Raw genomic sequence first — 17,681 nt, forward strand, 5'->3', positions numbered from 1 at the left:
AAGCAAGGGTTTGAGAGGTGGAGGACTTTGAAGAGAGATAGGAGCTGTTGGGAGTGGTGGTTACATGAAGTAGTGTAGAGATTCAGGACAAGTTGGGTAAGGGCTAAGGATTGAAGGTTCTGGAAGTCCAGGAGAGACTGGTGGAAGGAGGAATTGCACCCGGAGATGGGAACTTTTAAGGTAAGCCCTTTAGGGGTAATTCCAAAGGTTAAGCAGGACTGGAGGAAAAGTATGTGGGATTGCAGTTTGGCTACGGTGAATGCATGTTTCCAGAATGAATGTAAATAATGTGGTATAGGATTAGGGTACATAGTGGGTAACTGGTGGGTAGGGAAATTAAATAACTAAAGTTGAAATAGTAATCATAAGAAGGAATAAAACACGAAGGGAAGGACGAGAAGGAAAGAAATTGTGTTGGTAATGTTCAATACCAAAGGAAGACCACTAAATAAGAAAAATACGGAAAAAGTTGACCAGACCAAGCAAGTATGTCCAGATCAGGGGCAAAGAACACACATTGCTCAAAAACAGAGATAGCGAGTGGCGAAAAAAGATCGCGCGTGCCGCAAAAAAGATGGCGCGTGCCGCAAAAAAGATCGCGGGTGGCGCAGAAAAGGTCGCGGGTGGCGCAGAAAAGATCGCGGGTGGCGCAGAAAAGATCGCGGGTGGCGCAGAAAAGATCGCGGGTGGCGCAGAAAAGATCGCGGGTGGGGCAGAAAAGATCGCGGGTGGCGCAGAAATGTCCCCAAAAAATTTTCTTGTGGCAGAGAAAGATAGCCAATGGCACAAAAATATCGCCAGCAACAAGAAATCGACGGAAATGGATGATACTGGTAGGTGTGGAAGAGATTGTTGGCAGTGATTGTTGGCTGGGAAACAGCGAATAACGAATGTTAAAACTATGGAATGTTAAATAAATAAATAAATAAATAAATCAATAAATAAAAAAGAGAGAGGACTATAAACGGAACAAGATAATAGGAGGAAGATGAAACTAGCACAGTTGGTGACGAAAATATTTATTTATGTACATATAAAACACTGAAGAAGAGAAAGTGTTAAGATGACAGACGTAAGTGATAGCTAACAAAGGGACAAAACAATGAAGGATGTGGACCATGTAGGTGATCTAAATGATTAATGGAAAATCTCATATAAAGATGTGAAACAAATACTAACAAAGAGATAGAGGGGCTGGCCAGTACTTACCTCAGCTCAGTACAGCCGATAGATACACATAAAACAGAACTGAAATTTTAAGTTCCTAGCTTTCGGAACAAATGTTCCTTCATCGGGGAGGAGAGAGGGGACGGAAAGGGAAGAAGGGAAAGGAGATTCAGTTACTCACAACCCAGGTTATGAAGCAACAGGGAAAGGAAAATAGGGAGGGTAGCAAGGATGGAAGCATGGTTGTCAGAGGGAAGCCAAAGATATTCTACTGTAAGTACTGTGCCAGCTTCAAACCAAAGAGGATGCATACAGAAGTAAAGAGATACATAGTATAAAGATAAACACAACTATGTAGGATGAAAAGATGCGTGAATAGCTAAAGAGGAAAGGGAAAGAGGAGAAGACTGAAGAGTGAATGGGAGTGAGGTTGTTTAACGTAGGTTCAGTCCAGGGGGATGGCGGGATGAAAGGATGTGTTGGAGTGCAAGTTCCCATCTCCGCAGTTCAGAGGGACTGGTGTTGGGTGGGAGAAGCCAAATGGCACGTACGGTGTAGCAGGTTCCTAGGTCCCTAGAATTATGCTGGAGGGCATGCTCCGCTACTGGGTATTGGGCATCTCCTAGGCGGACAGTTCGTCTGTGTCCGTTCATGCGCTCAGCCAGTTTAGTTGTTGTCATGCCGATGTAAAAGGCTGTGCAGTGCAGGCATGTCAGTTGATAAATGACATGTATAGTTTCACACGTAGCCCTGCCTTGAATTGTGTATGTTTTGCCAGTAGCGGGGCTGGAGTAGGTGGTTGTGGGGGGATGCATGGGGCAGGTTTTGCAGCGGGGTCGGTTACAGGGGTAGGAACCGCTGGGTAGAGAAGGTAGTCTGTAGCCACAAACAAACAACAGTACCTTCACTTTGATAGCTGCCATCCTTTCCACATCAAACGCTCCCTTCCCTACAGCCTAGGTATTCGTGGCAAACGTATCTGCTCCAGTGACGAATCCCTCAACAATTACACCAATAACCTGACCAGTGCTTTCCTCTCCCGCAACTATCCTGCAGACCTTGTCCACAAACAGATTTCCCGAGCAATACATTCCTCCCCGTCCAACAACAACGTTCCTACCCCCAGACCACACAGAAGCATCCCCCTTGTCACCCAATATTATCCTGGCCTCGAAAACATCAACAAATTACTCCGCCAGGGATATGACTTTCTCAAGTCAACCCCTGAAATGAGATCATCCCTTGACAAAATTCTCCCCACACCACCCAGAGTTGCCTTTCGTCGCCCCACTAACCTCCGTAACATCCTTGTTAAACCCTACAATATTCCCAGACTACCTTCTCTACCCAGCGGTTCCTACCCCTGTAACCGACCCTGCTGCAAAACCTGCCCCATGCATCCCCCCACAACCACCTACTCCAGCCCCGCTACTGGCAAAACATACACAATTCAAGGCAGGGCTACGTGTGAAACTACACATGTCATTTATCAACTGACATGCCTGCACTGCACAGCCTTTTACATCGGCATGACAACAACTAAACTGGCTGAGCGCATGAACGGACACAGACGAACTGTCCGCCTAGGAGATGCCCAATACCCAGTAGCGGAGCATGCCCTCCAGCATAATTCTAGGGACCTAGGAACCTGCTACACCGTACGTGCCATTTGGCTTCTCCCACCCAACACCAGTCCCTCTGAACTGCGGAGATGGGAACTTGCACTCCAACACATCCTTTCATCCCGCCATCCCCCTGGACTGAACCTACGTTAAACAACCTCACTCCCATTCACTCTTCAGTCTTCTCCTCTTTCCCTTTCCTCTTTAGCTATTCACGCATCTTTTCATCCTACATAGTTGTGTTCATCTTTATACTATATATCTCTTTACTTCTGTATGCATCCTCTTTGGTTTGAAGCTGGCACAGTACTTACAGTAGAATATCTTTGGCTTCCCTCTGACAACCATGCCTCCATCCTTGCTACCCTCCCTATTTTCCTTTCCCTGTTGCTTCATAACCTGGGTTGTGAGTAACTGAATCTCCTTTCCCTTCTTCCCTTTCTGTCCCCTCTCTCCTCCCCGATGAAGGAACATTTGTTCCGAAAGCTAGGAACTTAAAATTTCAGTTCTGTTTTATGTGTATCTATCGGCTGTACTGAGCTGAGGTAAGTCCTGGCCAGCCCCTCTATCTCTTTGTTAGTATTTGTTTCACATCTTTATATGAGATTTTCCACTAATCATTTAATTCAAATGTTTGCAGTTTCCAGAGTGATGCATGAAGTTACCATCATCAAAGCTCAGGGACAATTGCTACAGATGTGTGAACTAAATTAAATAAATTCCTCTTCCCATATGGACAGCCATATGTACCCTGCTCACAAATCTGAAAACTTACTTTATTTGCATACACACCAGATCGAAAAACAAAATACTGTGTATCAAACATACTTCAATAAACCTAATTTAAACAATAAATACCATTATTTGAGTGGCATTGAAATACATTTCTGGTACTCATTAGTAACCAATAAAAAAAATGACCAGAGTCCACATATTCCCCTGCAACTGTTTTGCAGTTTAAAATTTGATTTTGAAATCTGTCTTACCATTATATAATCTGTCACTAAGTCTATCCTGTGTATCTAACCTACTTTCATATTTCTCCCCTTTCGTTTCCCCTCTTTGCGGTATGCTGGATCAATCATTTCTTTGTGCGTTGTTCTTTTCTTAGGGCACAGTATTTCTTCATTCTTTCTGATCTTTTCCTCTCTTCTTCAGAGATGAAGGGTTTGGACATAGGTGTAGATTTGTCTTGAAACCTTATGTTTTTATCTTTAGTAATTAATTTAGCTGTTCAACTGATAAGTGAATTTTCTGAAATCTTTAATTCTACTAGGTTTTTCTCAGTTTCTTTAAACCAGTTGCGAAAAATCAAAGATTTGTTTGGTTAATCTGTTGTAATTCATTCCAAGAAGATGACCATAAAAATGTATCCTCCTTTTTCACAGAAAACTGAAAGTTTTGCAATTTTCTTGTGGAGCGTTTCATTTTTGATGTTTATAATCTTATTGTCTTGAAATTTTAGTCCTATGATTTTTCTTAAAATGTTTCTTTCCTTTAGCTCAAGTTTCTCCGTTTGGCCTTTGAAATTCATGTTTAGTGTTTCTGCTGCATACAGTACTTTTGGCTTAATCACTGTCTTGTGATGTGTAATTTTGGACCCCCATGAAAGGGATTTTTTGTTGTATGTATTTTTTGTTAGTTGGAAGGCCAATTCAAGTTTATTTTTTCTGGATTCCATTGTTTTGCTTTCCACAGCTTTCCAACTAATCCATTCTCTGAGATATTTGAATTCTTTTACTATTTCAATCTTTTGTTCTTGAACTTTGAGGTATTTATACGAGTGCTTCATGTTTGTCAACACCTTAGATTTTTTCAAAGGAGATGTGAAGGCCTATTTTAGCTGCTTGTTTCTTTAGTTCAAGGATTTGCTCCCGTGCTTCTTCCATTGTTTCAGCAAACAGGGCGATATCATCTGCAAAAGCAATGCAATTTACTTTAAGGTTCTTCTTTTTACAACTCAGTCTTATACCACTCTTAATATTTGTGTTCCATTCTTTGACTACTTTCTAAAGTGAACAATTGAACAGCAACGTCTCACCTGTCGCACTCCCGTTTTTATTTCAAAGGGTTTCAATAATTCGCCCATAAATTTAACTTTTGAAAATGTATTTGTAAGCGTCGCTTATATAATATTAGTTGTTTTCTTAGCCAAAGCCATTTCTTCCACAATTGATACAGATTCTCTATCAATCGAATCATATGCTTTTTGAAATCTATGAAGGAGATTACGTATGTCTTTGCCCTTGATTTTTGGTATGCCATGACGACCTATTCTATTTCTTCAAGTAAGTGATTAAATTATTAAACTGAGTTTGCACAAAATACTTGCCAGCAACCCCTTCCATTTCTTTTCCTCAGTCCAAGTTCTCCTACAGTTTTCCTCCTCTTTCTTACTACTGGATTCGAGTTCCCCATAATGGACTTTCATCTCTCAACAATCTGAAAACATGGAGCTGGTACCTGTACAGATACCACTGGTGATATTGCAGCTCTCAAAGAATGAAATTACAATGAAATCCAGACCTTTGGCTGCTTACAAGTGTTGATAAATATCAGAAGGGACAGTTGAAAAATGATTGCCCCGACCAAGACTCAAACCTGGGACCTCCAGCAGTGAGTAATGAGTACAGTGTCCCTGTCTCGAAGAGAGAGAGTGTGTGTGTGTGTGTGTGTGTGTGTGTGTGTGTAACCATACTCACCTGGCCAGAAGTCATGTTCTTTCTGTTATCACACTTCACTAATTCCCACTATATCCAACTTAAACCATTTTTACATTTTAAATTCTCTAACCTATCTGATTAACCTCTGAAATATTATAACCAATAGGATGTCAAACATTAAGATATAAAAATACAGCTCAGGGTCAAGAGAAATTTAAAAGCTGTAGCTTTTTCCCTTGGTTTGAGCTATTTGCAGCATGAACACATCAAGGCCATGAAGGCTGATGTTATACTCATGTGCCCAAATCAGCCACACCCCCACAACTACTTTAAAGCTTCCCGCCCTCTACAGGAATGAATGTTGGTCTGGCCTCTCTACAAAAATTGTTTTGGTGTGGTTGCAGTCAATGATATAGGTATTTGTATCATTGAGGCAAGCTCCGTCAGGAGGGAACTACCGTGTTTAAAACTAAATTTTATACATTAGAAAAAAATATTCTACATTATATTACAAATAATTACAATGTATATTATTCTTTAATATTTACCTCAAGTGCTCTGAGATATTCAAAAATATCTTTTGCATATTCTCCAAGAAAAATTACGTCATTTGCAGATTCTTCATCTATATCCCGTATGTTATACAGAGTTGATGAATAAGAAATCTGTTCTTTATCATGCAGCCAGTTTTTATCTGCATGCTTCAAAGTTGCCTCATTTATGGGAACCCTATTTAATGCTTGTGTCAAGCCCAAAACTTCATTTTCCACACTGAAAAATAACAATCATCAGAATCTTAATTCTATACATGCCAATAAAAAATAGTATGATGGTTGTGAGGGATGGGAGGAGGGGTGGAAGAAGTATTCTTACAAGAACAAGCTCCCTATTATCAAAATTAGTGAGGACCTGAGATTGAACAGACGCTCGACATCGCATTTTAAACCTTATTGCATTATTTACATGTTAATCACCAGAAGTTGACTTCTTACTTACAAAATTACACTTAAAACATATGTGAAATAGTATAATGATTATGTTTTTGTCTTTTATTAACATTTTTCCTGACGACAGTTATTTACAAATGAGTAAAAATGTCAGTATCTCTAATAACAGATAAAAGTATTGCAGTGCCTCAGTGTTCTTAAAATGGGTTCTTCTTTCACTTTTTCCTCTACCATACACACTATAAACTGTATCTGTGTATTCATAGGCATCACTTATCTGTTGTGGTTTTTTCTTCAATTATGTATTTGCAACTAGACACTTTTTTTAAATAAAAGATTTAACACAACACCTGATACTTCTGGAATAATGTGAAATATGGAAGACCACAGACAAATGGATGTACCTTCATGCAACAAATTGGAGCAAAAATTCTGACCCCCTTAAAGCTTTGATGGATGGTTCCTAAACTTAACTAGCATAAGTGTCTCTAGGTGATCTTCGTTTTCCTACACTGAAGTTTCATATGAAGGGCAAAACCAGACTGTAAATTTGCACGAAATGTGCACCATGAACAAGAATTTATGTACCTTAGATTTTATGCATCGCTGAATGTTTCCTACTACCTGCATATAACAAAGTTTATGACAATGTTATTGCTTAAACTGAAAAATATATAATATCTACACAGTGTATATAAGACACTTTCATCTATGTAAATGGTCACTGATCAATAAATAGCTGTCCACTTTATGAAACGAGAACGACCACTACCACAGCAACTAACTAAGAACTAAACACAGCAGAACACTACAAAATGAATTCCAAAACCGAAAAGATTGTGAGACAAAGCAAATTTTGCTGTCAATGTGTAATTCATGCACTAGAATTCATAACAGAAATATTAAAAAGCTTTTCTGGATTACAAAAGTGATTTATTACAGGTCATATTTCAGGTAATGACTATCTGTGAAGTTGTGACATTTTCCAAGCTATCCAGGTCATTTGGATATGTTCAACAGCAGAGAGCATGGCATAAATTAAACTGAGGAAGGCAACAAGAATTTGTAAAACACAGAGCGCCAAGATGTGTACAACATAGCTGGTATTAATTTAAAAAAAAGGTGAGTGACAGTCATATTCTACTTTGGAAACTGTTTTCTTAAGAAATTAAATGGCAGAAGCAGATTAATTTAATCAAAATTCTGAATTAGAAATAGGATCAGAACACTACACAAAATAAATTCTAATAAACGTCAACAGACCATCAAAATGTATGCACTTTTTTTTCTTTAAATGTAGACAAGAAACTGTTCAAATAGTTCCAAAATTGCAGAAAATTTTAATAACTTTTCTGTTAATGGCAGGTAATTTAGCTTTGAATATTTCCTTACCAGGTGGTCTACAATTCCCATGAAAAGTTCCAGGAAAAGTTTGATAAAATTCAGCTTCATCCTACGTCTCCAACACAAGTTTTAGTATTATTAAAAGTAATAAATGATCACGTGGTCAAGGTTCAATTTGTAGTAAAACAATGAAGTGTTTTCAGACAGACAAATACACAATTAGACAAGCTGGCAAAGAAACAGTGATAAAACAGTATTCGATAAGTGTCACCATTGTATGTGTGGGAAATTCCACGGCAGTTTAATTAATGAAACGTTTTGTGCAAATACCGTTGTATAAAATAAAATATGCCATAAAACTTAAACCCCATTCTTAGTTTCCTGCCTAGCTATCACCTCAGGAGTCAATTCAGTTCAATTTATTATCATCCATTTTATCATATACTGATATAAGAATTGTCATACAGAGAGAGGAGAGGGAGGGAGAGAGAGAGGGAGAGAGCATGATTTATATTTTAAAAGCTGAAGGGAAACAACATTTTCTTAGTTACAATTTACATATTTTGTCTTCTTTTTACATGCAGGTTGAAAAAAAAAAAGGAGGATTATGCAGAAAAATTAAAAGATGAGCACTATCTGTTTAGATAGCATAGAAATTCCTCAACATTACAGAAACTGACCTAATAGTAGCCTCCTTAATTCATTTTTAAATATATGTCATTTTTGTATGCTTTTTATTTCTTTCGGTAAGATATTGAAAATTATTTTGGGTAGATACAACAGAATATTTTGGTACAGGGCTTTTGAATGTGTGTTTCTACAGAAATCTGCAAAAAGTACTGATTCTGCTCTTGTTAGATGGTTAGGAAAATCATTAATAAAAACTAAGAAGAGCAGAGGGCCTAGAACAGAACCCTGGGGTACACCACTGTTGACTTTCAGATATATTGAGTGATATTTTGTGCCATTATGTATTATTTCAACCCTGTGATATCTGTTGCACAGATATGACTGAAACCAGCTCCATGCTTTTCGATGTACTCCATAGCAATACAGTTTCTCTAGCAAAGTATCATGGCTGATGAGTACAAATGCCTTGGATAGATCTAAAAATATTCCACAGTAAGTCCTCATTATCCATTGCAGTTAAAACCTGTTCCAAGAAGTGATATACAGCTGTTTCTGTAGACCTGTTTTTCCTTAACCCATTCTGTGCATTTGTTAGAACTTTGCATTTGTTTAGAAAACTCAACTGTCTCTCATACATAATCCTGTCAATTACTTTAGCAAAACCTGACAGTTGTGACAATGGGCTATAATTTTGTATGGTATATGGACAGTCCTTTTTAATAAAGTGGCTTTATTACTGATTTTCTGAAAATACCCCAAAAAGTTTTTGAAACTTACACTACAGGTCAGTGTACCATAGCGGCCACTTTTCCTCCAGTTACATTTGTTGGCTTTGCCAAGTCACAACCTAGATATAACACTAATACAAAACAATATCCCAAGAAATCCTGGCATATCAAAAAACACGCAACACACGAAATAAATATGAAAACTAGTAACCAATCATACAGCCAATACTAGCCAGATCAAGAAATGGTAATCTCTTACCATGTCTGAAACCAAAGTAATCAGTTTGTATCTTCCACTGAAACAAGTCACTAGATTCAGCAGTTCTCACTGGCTACTGCATACTATCACCCAGTTGGCTATATAGAAACGAACTGACAGCAGCAGCACACAGTGGAATGTCCACCAACATACTAAGTCCACTTTGGCCTCAATACTAGTACATGCAAAAATACCCAGTAAAAAAACAGTTGTATTTTTAGAATTTCAAAGAACTCTAAAACCCTAAGAAAAGGACTATATCTTAACCAGTAATATAATACAATCAATAAATTAAACTTGATTGCTAGAATTGGGAATACGTTGTGACTAGGCTAGGCCTAAAGCTTATGACTGTGTGAACCACGATATCCTAATGTAAAAGTTGAAATATTATGGAATGGTACACAGCAAGCACATCTGTGGTTTTTATCATATCTGAATGACAGAAAACAATTTATCAGTACTAAGCCAATCAATTTGGGGAAAAAAAAAAAAAAAAAAACATGGTTCTATTTTGGTTTTTCTTTTTCCTGATACCCAATCCTCCACTTGTAATTTCATGAGATAAATTTCGTACTTTTTGCAGACAATGCAAGTATAGGAATAAAAAATAGTACCCATTTTCTTACTGAAAAGGTAATTATGAAATATTCTAAACCAGATCAAGGCAAACAGATTTTTATTAAATTTTGGCAAGACTCAGTATATGCAGTTCAGTATTTTAACTCCACAAGATAGAGAAATAAGTTTCTCAAAAGAAAAATAATAGGAAGTATTTTTGAGATTACAGATGGAGAACAATCGCAACTGGAAGACCCACTACTTAGAATTAATGAAGTACATTGGTTCAGTTATGTTTGCAGCACAGACAGTTAGTGCTATTGTCAATTGAAAATGAAGAAACTATTATAGTTTATTCTGTGTATTTCCATTCACTAACCAGTTATGGAATTTTCTGGAGAAATTCCTATTCCTGTGATACTTTAAGAATACAGAAGTGTGCTACAAGACATATCTGTTGCTAATTCTACAACATCCTGCAAAGACATCTTCAACAAATTAGGTGTTCCAACAACTAGTTCACAATGCATATCAGTGCACGTTAAATGATATGTGAATAGTGTGGTGGAGTTTCAATTAAAGAATGTCCTGTTGCAAAACTAACTGCACTGGAGAGTATCTGCACAGAAATTCTTAGGCATTGTTGGATGCAACATTTAAAAGACATGCTTTTTGATGCTGCACATTTTAGTGATTTTATCGAGATGAACTCACGCTGTAGTGTTCCTCTTTGACACCAGTGTAGAAGTGTGCACAGAATGGGCTACGGGAAAAAGCCGTGAAATAAGCATGTTTCTTTACATATAAAAGCTGACTTAATAAATTTCCCTTGTGAGAGACCACATGTACAAGATCATATACCAATTTAAAGTTCTACATTCACACAAGTTGGTTCAATTCGTGAGCAACTGGAAGTTGCTCTGACTACCGTCAAACAATTGGCAGCTGCTGCGAATCGTGTGCTGGAAGAGCTCCCAAGAGTTGTGCACCTATGATAACAGTACCAGAGATACTTCAAGAACTATCCTCTCCTGTGGGGGGACAGAAAGTAAAGGATGTGTCATTACTCATCCACTTCACTGTGGGTAGCATTTCACTCTTAGATCTAGGCAGCCTGTGTAAGGTGGACAGGGACCAGGGAGGACTCAGGGTGTTTTAATGATCCCCCAAACCAACAAGCTCGAGGTGCTGTCTTTCAGTGACACTGAGCCAGTGAAACTCACACCTCTTTTGGGGAAACCTGTTTTGTCCAGTGTAAAGAGGGGACAAATGCAAAAGTGTAAAGGTCAATTAATCACCAGCAGCTCAAACATATGGTGAATGATGGTACTCCTTAGGGAAATGGCAGCAAAGGACAGGAAATCACACCAGGTGCACTCAGTGCGTAAGCCTGATGGCTTCATTCATCATGTTGAAGAGGTTATCCCGGCTGTCATTGAGGGAACAGGCTGCAATCAACTGAGCTTGTGGAGCACGTTGGAACAAATGATGCCTGTCGTCTGGGCTCAGAGATCTTCTTTGGTCATAACAGCAACTGGCAGAGAAGGTTGAGAAGACCAGACTTGCGTGTGGAGTTTCAACAAAACACCATTTGCAGCATTGTCCCCATTACTGATTGTGGCCTTTTGGTTCAGAGTAGTGTGGAAGGACTGACCCAGAGACTTTGAAGGTTCTGTGACAAGCTAGACTATGACTTCCTGGACTTTTATCATAAGGTTGATAACTGTAGGGTCCCCCTAAATGGGTCAGGTGTGCACTACATATCAGAGGCTGTAACTCAGGTAGCTGTGCGTGGGGTACACCAAAGGGTTTTTTAGATTAGACACTGTAAGGAACACCAGAAGTATCAGTGTAAGATTGAAAGAAATTCTTCACACAGGTGAGAGTATGAAAATCCTAATGATTAACTGCCAGAGCATTCACAAAAACGCACTCATGAAAAGCAGTGAAGCTCACATAATACTACACACAAAAAGGTTGTTGAAACCTGAAATTGACAGTAGTGAGATTTTTGGGTAAAATGTAAGTGTATATCAAAATGACAGGCACAAGGGAAATGGAGGCAGAGTGTTTGTCGCACTAGACAAGAAACTCAAATCCACTGAGATGGAAATTGAAGCTGCATGCGAGATTGCTTGGGCAAGACTCAGTACCAGGGAAGGGCATAAAACGATAACTGCATTATTATATGGCCCCACCAGACTCATCTCCTGATGTTACTGAAAACTTTAGCGAAAAACCTCAGTTCACTTGTACCTAAGTTCCCCAGTCATACTGTAATCATCAATAGAGACTTTAACCATCCAACAATCAATTGAGAGAATTGCAATTTTGTTAGGGGTGGGCATGATAAGACATCCTGCAAATCTTTACTCAATGCCTTATCTGAAAACTTGCCAGACAGACAGTCAGGAACCCCTCTCATGTTGGAAATATATTGGATCTAATGGCAACAAATATACCTGACCTCTGAGGACGTCCACACCAAAACTGGTATCAGTGACCACAGTGCATGGCAACAATGATTACCAAAGTACAAAGGACAACTAAAACAAGCAGAAAGATGAATATATTCAGTAAACTAGATAAAAGATCAGTAGTGTCATATTTCAATGAGGAACATGATCAACTTTCAGCACAGGGCAGAAACATGTACAGGAACTCTGGCTCAAGTTTAAAAGAATAGTTGACCATGCACTGGATAGATACATACCCTGTAGAACAGTCATAATGAGAGGGAATGTCGCCAGGATACAGGCACTGTCAAGAAACTTCTAAAGAAACAGATTATTGCATAATAAGTGTAAAACAAAGAGTTGGGCTATAAATAGAGAGATGCTGAATGAGAGATTTGACTTTCAACATAGCAACGCATAATGACTTCAGCGAGTACCACAGCAGAATATTGTCAAGCGATCTTCAAAGAACCCAAAGAAATTCTGGTCATATGAAACGGCTGTTAGGGGCCCCAAAGATAGTGTCCAGTCACTAGAAAATGAGACAGGAACAGAAATTGAGGGTAGTAAAGCAAAAGCTGAAATACTTAACTCTGTTTCCAAATATTCCTTTAAAAAGGAAAACACTGGAGAGTTTCCCCAATTTAATCCTTGTACCACTGAAAAGATGAATGAATTAAATATTAGTACGAGTCATGTTGAGAAACAGCTGAAATTGTGAAAATTGAGCAAAGCTCCAGGTCCTGATGGAATCCCTATCACATTCTATACTGAAATGATCGTATGGCATTTATTGGCCGGGATATCCCCTACGCAGTTTGGCCACAGTATTGAAAGTCTTTTTAGTTGACGCCACTTCGGCAACTTGCGTGTCATACTGAATTTGCAACTCACCTGGCATACTGAAAGCTGTGGATCAAGGCATCCACGTGGATGCAGTATTTCTTGACTTCCAAAAAGCATTTGACTCAGTATCACACCTACATATGGTCATATGGGATATCAAGTGAAACTTGCGACTGGACAGAACCATTTGGTAGGAAGGACAGCATGTTATCTCAGATGGCGAATCAACGTCAGATGTGGAGAAAACTTCATGTGTGTCCCAGGGAAGTGTGTTGGGCCCTTTTGCTGTTAATCTGTATATTAATGACTTTGCAGACAATATTAGTAGTAAAAACAAGGTTTCTGGCAGATGATTCAGTTTTCTATAATGAAATATTATCTGAAAGAAGTTGCATAAATATTCAGTCAGATGTTGATAACATTACAAAGTGGTGCAGAGATTGGCAACTTGCTTTAAATGTTCAGAAATGTGAAATTTCGCACCCTAAAAAACATAAAAAGCCTAGTAGCTCATGACAATATCAGTGAGTCACTGTTTGAATCTGACGATTCCTACAAATACTTGAGTAACACTTTGTAGTTGGTTGGTTGTTTGGGGGAAGAGACCAAACAGCGAGGTTATCGGTCTCATAGGGTTAGGGAAGGATGGGGAAGGAAGTCGGCCGTGCCCTTTCAAAGGAACCATCCCGGCATTTGCCTGGAGCGATTTAGGGAAATCACGGAAAACCTAAATCAGGATGGCCGGACGCGGGATTGAACCGTCGTCCTTCCGAATGCGAGTCCAGTGTGCTAACCACTACACTTTGTAGGAATATGAAATAGAATGATCACAGAGATTCAGTCGTCAGTAAAGCAGGTGGTATACTTCAGTTTATAGGTAGAATACTTGGAAGTACAATCTACAAAGGAGATTGCTTACAAATCACCCACTTGAATAGTTCTAGAATATTGCTCAAGTTTGTGGGAGGTTTGTTTAATCCATGGGAGAATGATTCAGGGATAAAAGAACCAGCTTTGAATGATTACTCTAGGAATAGGTTACAATCACCTATTTATCACTCATATAGGTATCATGAGGATCAGATTAGAATAATTACTGCACGCACAGAAGCATTCAAACAAAGATACTTCCTGGGCTCTACAAATGAATGGAATGGGAAGAAACCCTAGTAATTGGTACAATGGGAAATACCCTCTGTCATGCACCTCATAGTGGTTTGTGGAGTATAGATATGGGAATTTATCATTTTGGGGGTACTTTAAAATTAGAGTGAGCACTGGAATTTAGTAAAGTCATTTCATTGTACTGCACTGAAATTAAATTGACATGACTTCTTCACACATCTCTGTGAGATCTATAAGAAAATAATAATATATGCTACTTGTAAAGTCAATCTTATTTCTTGAACCCTTTATTTCCATGTAGCTTAAGTAAACACACAAACCAAATACTTACTCAAGAAACATTGAAAAATACGTAATACGAATTTAACAAAAACTACTTGCAAAAAAAATACTGACTGACATTTTACGTTATTACGATCTACCACAATTATCATAGTGATAAATCCGCTGCGGTCAGAAATGCTTACTTTTTTAAAGGTTTCCTTATTGCATTTGATGGCTTGAGTGGCAGCCTCGGGTCAACTTCCGTGTTGAGAGGGCGCGATTTATTGCTAATGTCTGCTAGAACTGAAGTTTTTTGGTGGCCGTGTAATTGAGGCATTTCTTTCAGCGCTGCTGCTGCAGTCATCTAAAAAAACTGACATTACGTACTAATGCTAAAGAAATTCGCTGATGGGTAACTTTCATAAAATCATTGTACGATACTTAGGGTCTCCTCTAGCACGTAAATAATTATATGGTTACTTGGGAGTATTTAGACAAGTTAAGACGCTATGTTAAGTGTTAACAGAAACAGTAAGGCAATACCTTCATATCAGATGTAGTGCAGAGTTATTCAAGCCCTTAATTAAATCAGCACTTAATATACCTATAAAATAATATACTGATGACTACATAGGAAGAAAAATGACACGTTCCATGATTTGAAAGGAGAGGAAAAAAAGAAAAGAAAAAAAACCACCACAGGTTGAAAGTTGATGAAACAACCGCCAATATTGAAAAGTACTTTTACTTACATGGTGCATATGGAAAGCTATCATCTACTACAAACAAATACCATCGGAATCACCTAAATCAATCCCACCGGGCTATACACAAATTCAAATTCTCCACACTTGTTTGACAGTCAGCTGTTGCCCACAGCAGCCAACATAACATACCAAAATGGCATTAATAACCACTACTACAAAAGCACAGAAAAAAAATTCACAAAAATTATGTACTCTAAAGTCGATAGTGAGAGCTAGGAGTAAAAAGAAGGAAACTAAAAAACTAACAATGTAATTATTATTCAGAACATTTAAATTTAACGATTGGTTTAAGGTCATCTGGAACGGAGATGCAAAACATGCTACCATGCAATTCAAATAGCGGCAATGCTACAAGACTTCAGCTGAACGGAATATCAACGGCAAGTTTTCCATTAACGATAGTTTTACGTTGACGTTGGTGATGATGATGATGCCGTCCTACTACGAGGACTTCGATATCCTCGTATAAGTAAGTGCACATCTCTGTAAGAGGCTTAGCTCTGCCTACCTATGCTTTACGGTTTGTCACTACACGTGTTGAACCTAACACTGCAAAAGTGGCATACTATGGCTATTTTCATTCTCTCATTGAGTACGGAATTATTTTTTGGGGAAACCAGGCATTAGCAAGGAAAGTGTTCATTGCACAGAAGCGAGCTTTAAGAATTATATGTGAATTGTGCCCAAGAGACTCGTGTAGAAATAGTTTTCGTAAACTTAAAATATACACAACTACATGCCAATATATTTTTTCTCTCATGTGTTTTGTTTGTAAAAATATAGAGATATTTCAACCAAACAGTAATTATCATGAGCATAACACACGGAGGAAGAATGACATACACAGCGAGTTCAGAAATTTGAGCTTGGCACAAAAGGGTGTCCACTACACTGGAGCAAAACTCTTCAATGCTCTTCCTCCCGAAATAAAGACAGAGATTCATAACAAGAGTAAGTTTAAGAAATCACTAAAAATATTTCTGCTAGAAAAAGCTTTTTACAGTCTAGATGAATTTTTAACTAAATAAATTGTAATATTTTAATATTATATAATACAAGTTGACATAATGCCACTAAGAATGTTATTTAACCTGAGCTCTGTATCTGTGTGTGCTCTGTATCTGTTTTCTGTAGTGTTTTAATGATTCTAAAGCCCGGTCCACACGCAACGATCTGTCTGCGCAGGCATTGGCGCAGATGTCTGTACATGCAAAAGATCGCTGCAAATGTGGTGTGTTCACACGACACAAACCCCAATCTACTACTCGCCCGCCATCTGTCGGTGTAGAAAAGAAATGTCAGTGGCAAGCGACTACGCTCGCCGTAAACGTCAAAAATTTAATTCAGTTATTTTGAAATATAGAAATGGAGGAAGTTCTGTTGTGGTCTGTGTTCACAACGTGTGTTGCAAAAAACGTTCAGACCAACCACAGGAAACAGAAAGCAGTCAAAATGGTGTAGACAGTGGCTGCTAAAGCGAAAGCAGTTTTCTCACGTAAATTTACTGCGAGATTTGCAGGGCGAAACTTTTCGGTAAACAGTTCGCAACGAATTTTTTAATTTTTTTATTACTGTTTCACTGTTTACCGAAGCGTCAACTGCCCCCAATTTTTCAATTAGAGCATTGTATAGTGCTGTCTTTCTGTCTCGGTCACTATAATCTTTACTTTTTATCTTCCACATACATAGGTGGTTTCTATATATTTCGATGAATTCACTAACAAACTCTGGAGAACACTGACGAGTATCAGCCATTTTAATGCCCTGTGCGCACAAATACAAACACATACTGAGCAAACATCTGTTTCGCGCCAGATTTGCGGCGATCTCCTGTCCACACGCTCCAACTTGTCTGCGCAGATGTGATTTGAACCCACAGATTTGAGAGGTTTCGCTCAAACCTCCAGCTCCAACTTCCAGGTTTGCACACACCTCAGGTTGGTGCAAATCTTCTGTCCACACGTAACGATCTGTCTGCGCAGATGTGATGTGCGCAGACATTTGCACAGACAGATCGTTGCGTGTGGACGGGCCTTAAGAAAATATGTATTTTCTTTTTCTATATTGCTGCCCAAAGAATTTACTGTATAATTTTTTATATAATTATATACTCAAATTTCTGTATATGCTATAAGATTATCAGATTGTATTTGTAAAAAATTGACTCGTTCCACGTCCTTGTGTATCCAACACAGTTGGACCTATGGAACACGAAATAAATCAAATCAAATCACCTCTTTCGTCTTGCGAAGTATATAGCGTATGGGAATAAAACGCAAGCAACAGAAATTAATAAAAAACG

At 38.5% G+C, this 17,681-nt stretch overlaps 1 protein-coding gene across 6 annotated transcripts in view; it reads right to left on the reverse strand.

The window, feature by feature from the left end:
- LOC126194974 (G2/mitotic-specific cyclin-B-like) overlaps positions 1 to 15,498 on the reverse strand; it is a 75,728-nt gene extending 60,230 nt beyond the window's left edge. For 3 of the 6 annotated variants that reach the window (XM_049933379.1, XM_049933380.1, XM_049933374.1), the window contains exons 1-3: positions 15,365 to 15,498; positions 14,816 to 14,976; positions 6,001 to 6,223 (exon numbers count right to left, since the gene is read on the reverse strand). In XM_049933379.1, coding sequence (XP_049789336.1) covers positions 6,001 to 6,223; positions 14,816 to 14,976; positions 15,365 to 15,388 — 408 coding nt within the window. In that variant the 5' untranslated portion in view covers positions 15,389 to 15,498. Of the gene's footprint in view, positions 1 to 6,000; positions 6,224 to 14,815; positions 14,986 to 15,155; positions 15,270 to 15,364 lie in introns of those variants that run through there. The other 3 variants (XM_049933377.1, XM_049933375.1, XM_049933378.1) reach the window with 3 other exon arrangements.
- Positions 15,499 to 17,681: the final 2,183 nt, after the last annotated feature.

Source organism: Schistocerca nitens, chromosome 7 (assembly GCF_023898315.1).
Source record: "Schistocerca nitens isolate TAMUIC-IGC-003100 chromosome 7, iqSchNite1.1, whole genome shotgun sequence".
NCBI lineage: Eukaryota > Metazoa > Arthropoda > Insecta > Orthoptera > Acrididae > Schistocerca > Schistocerca nitens.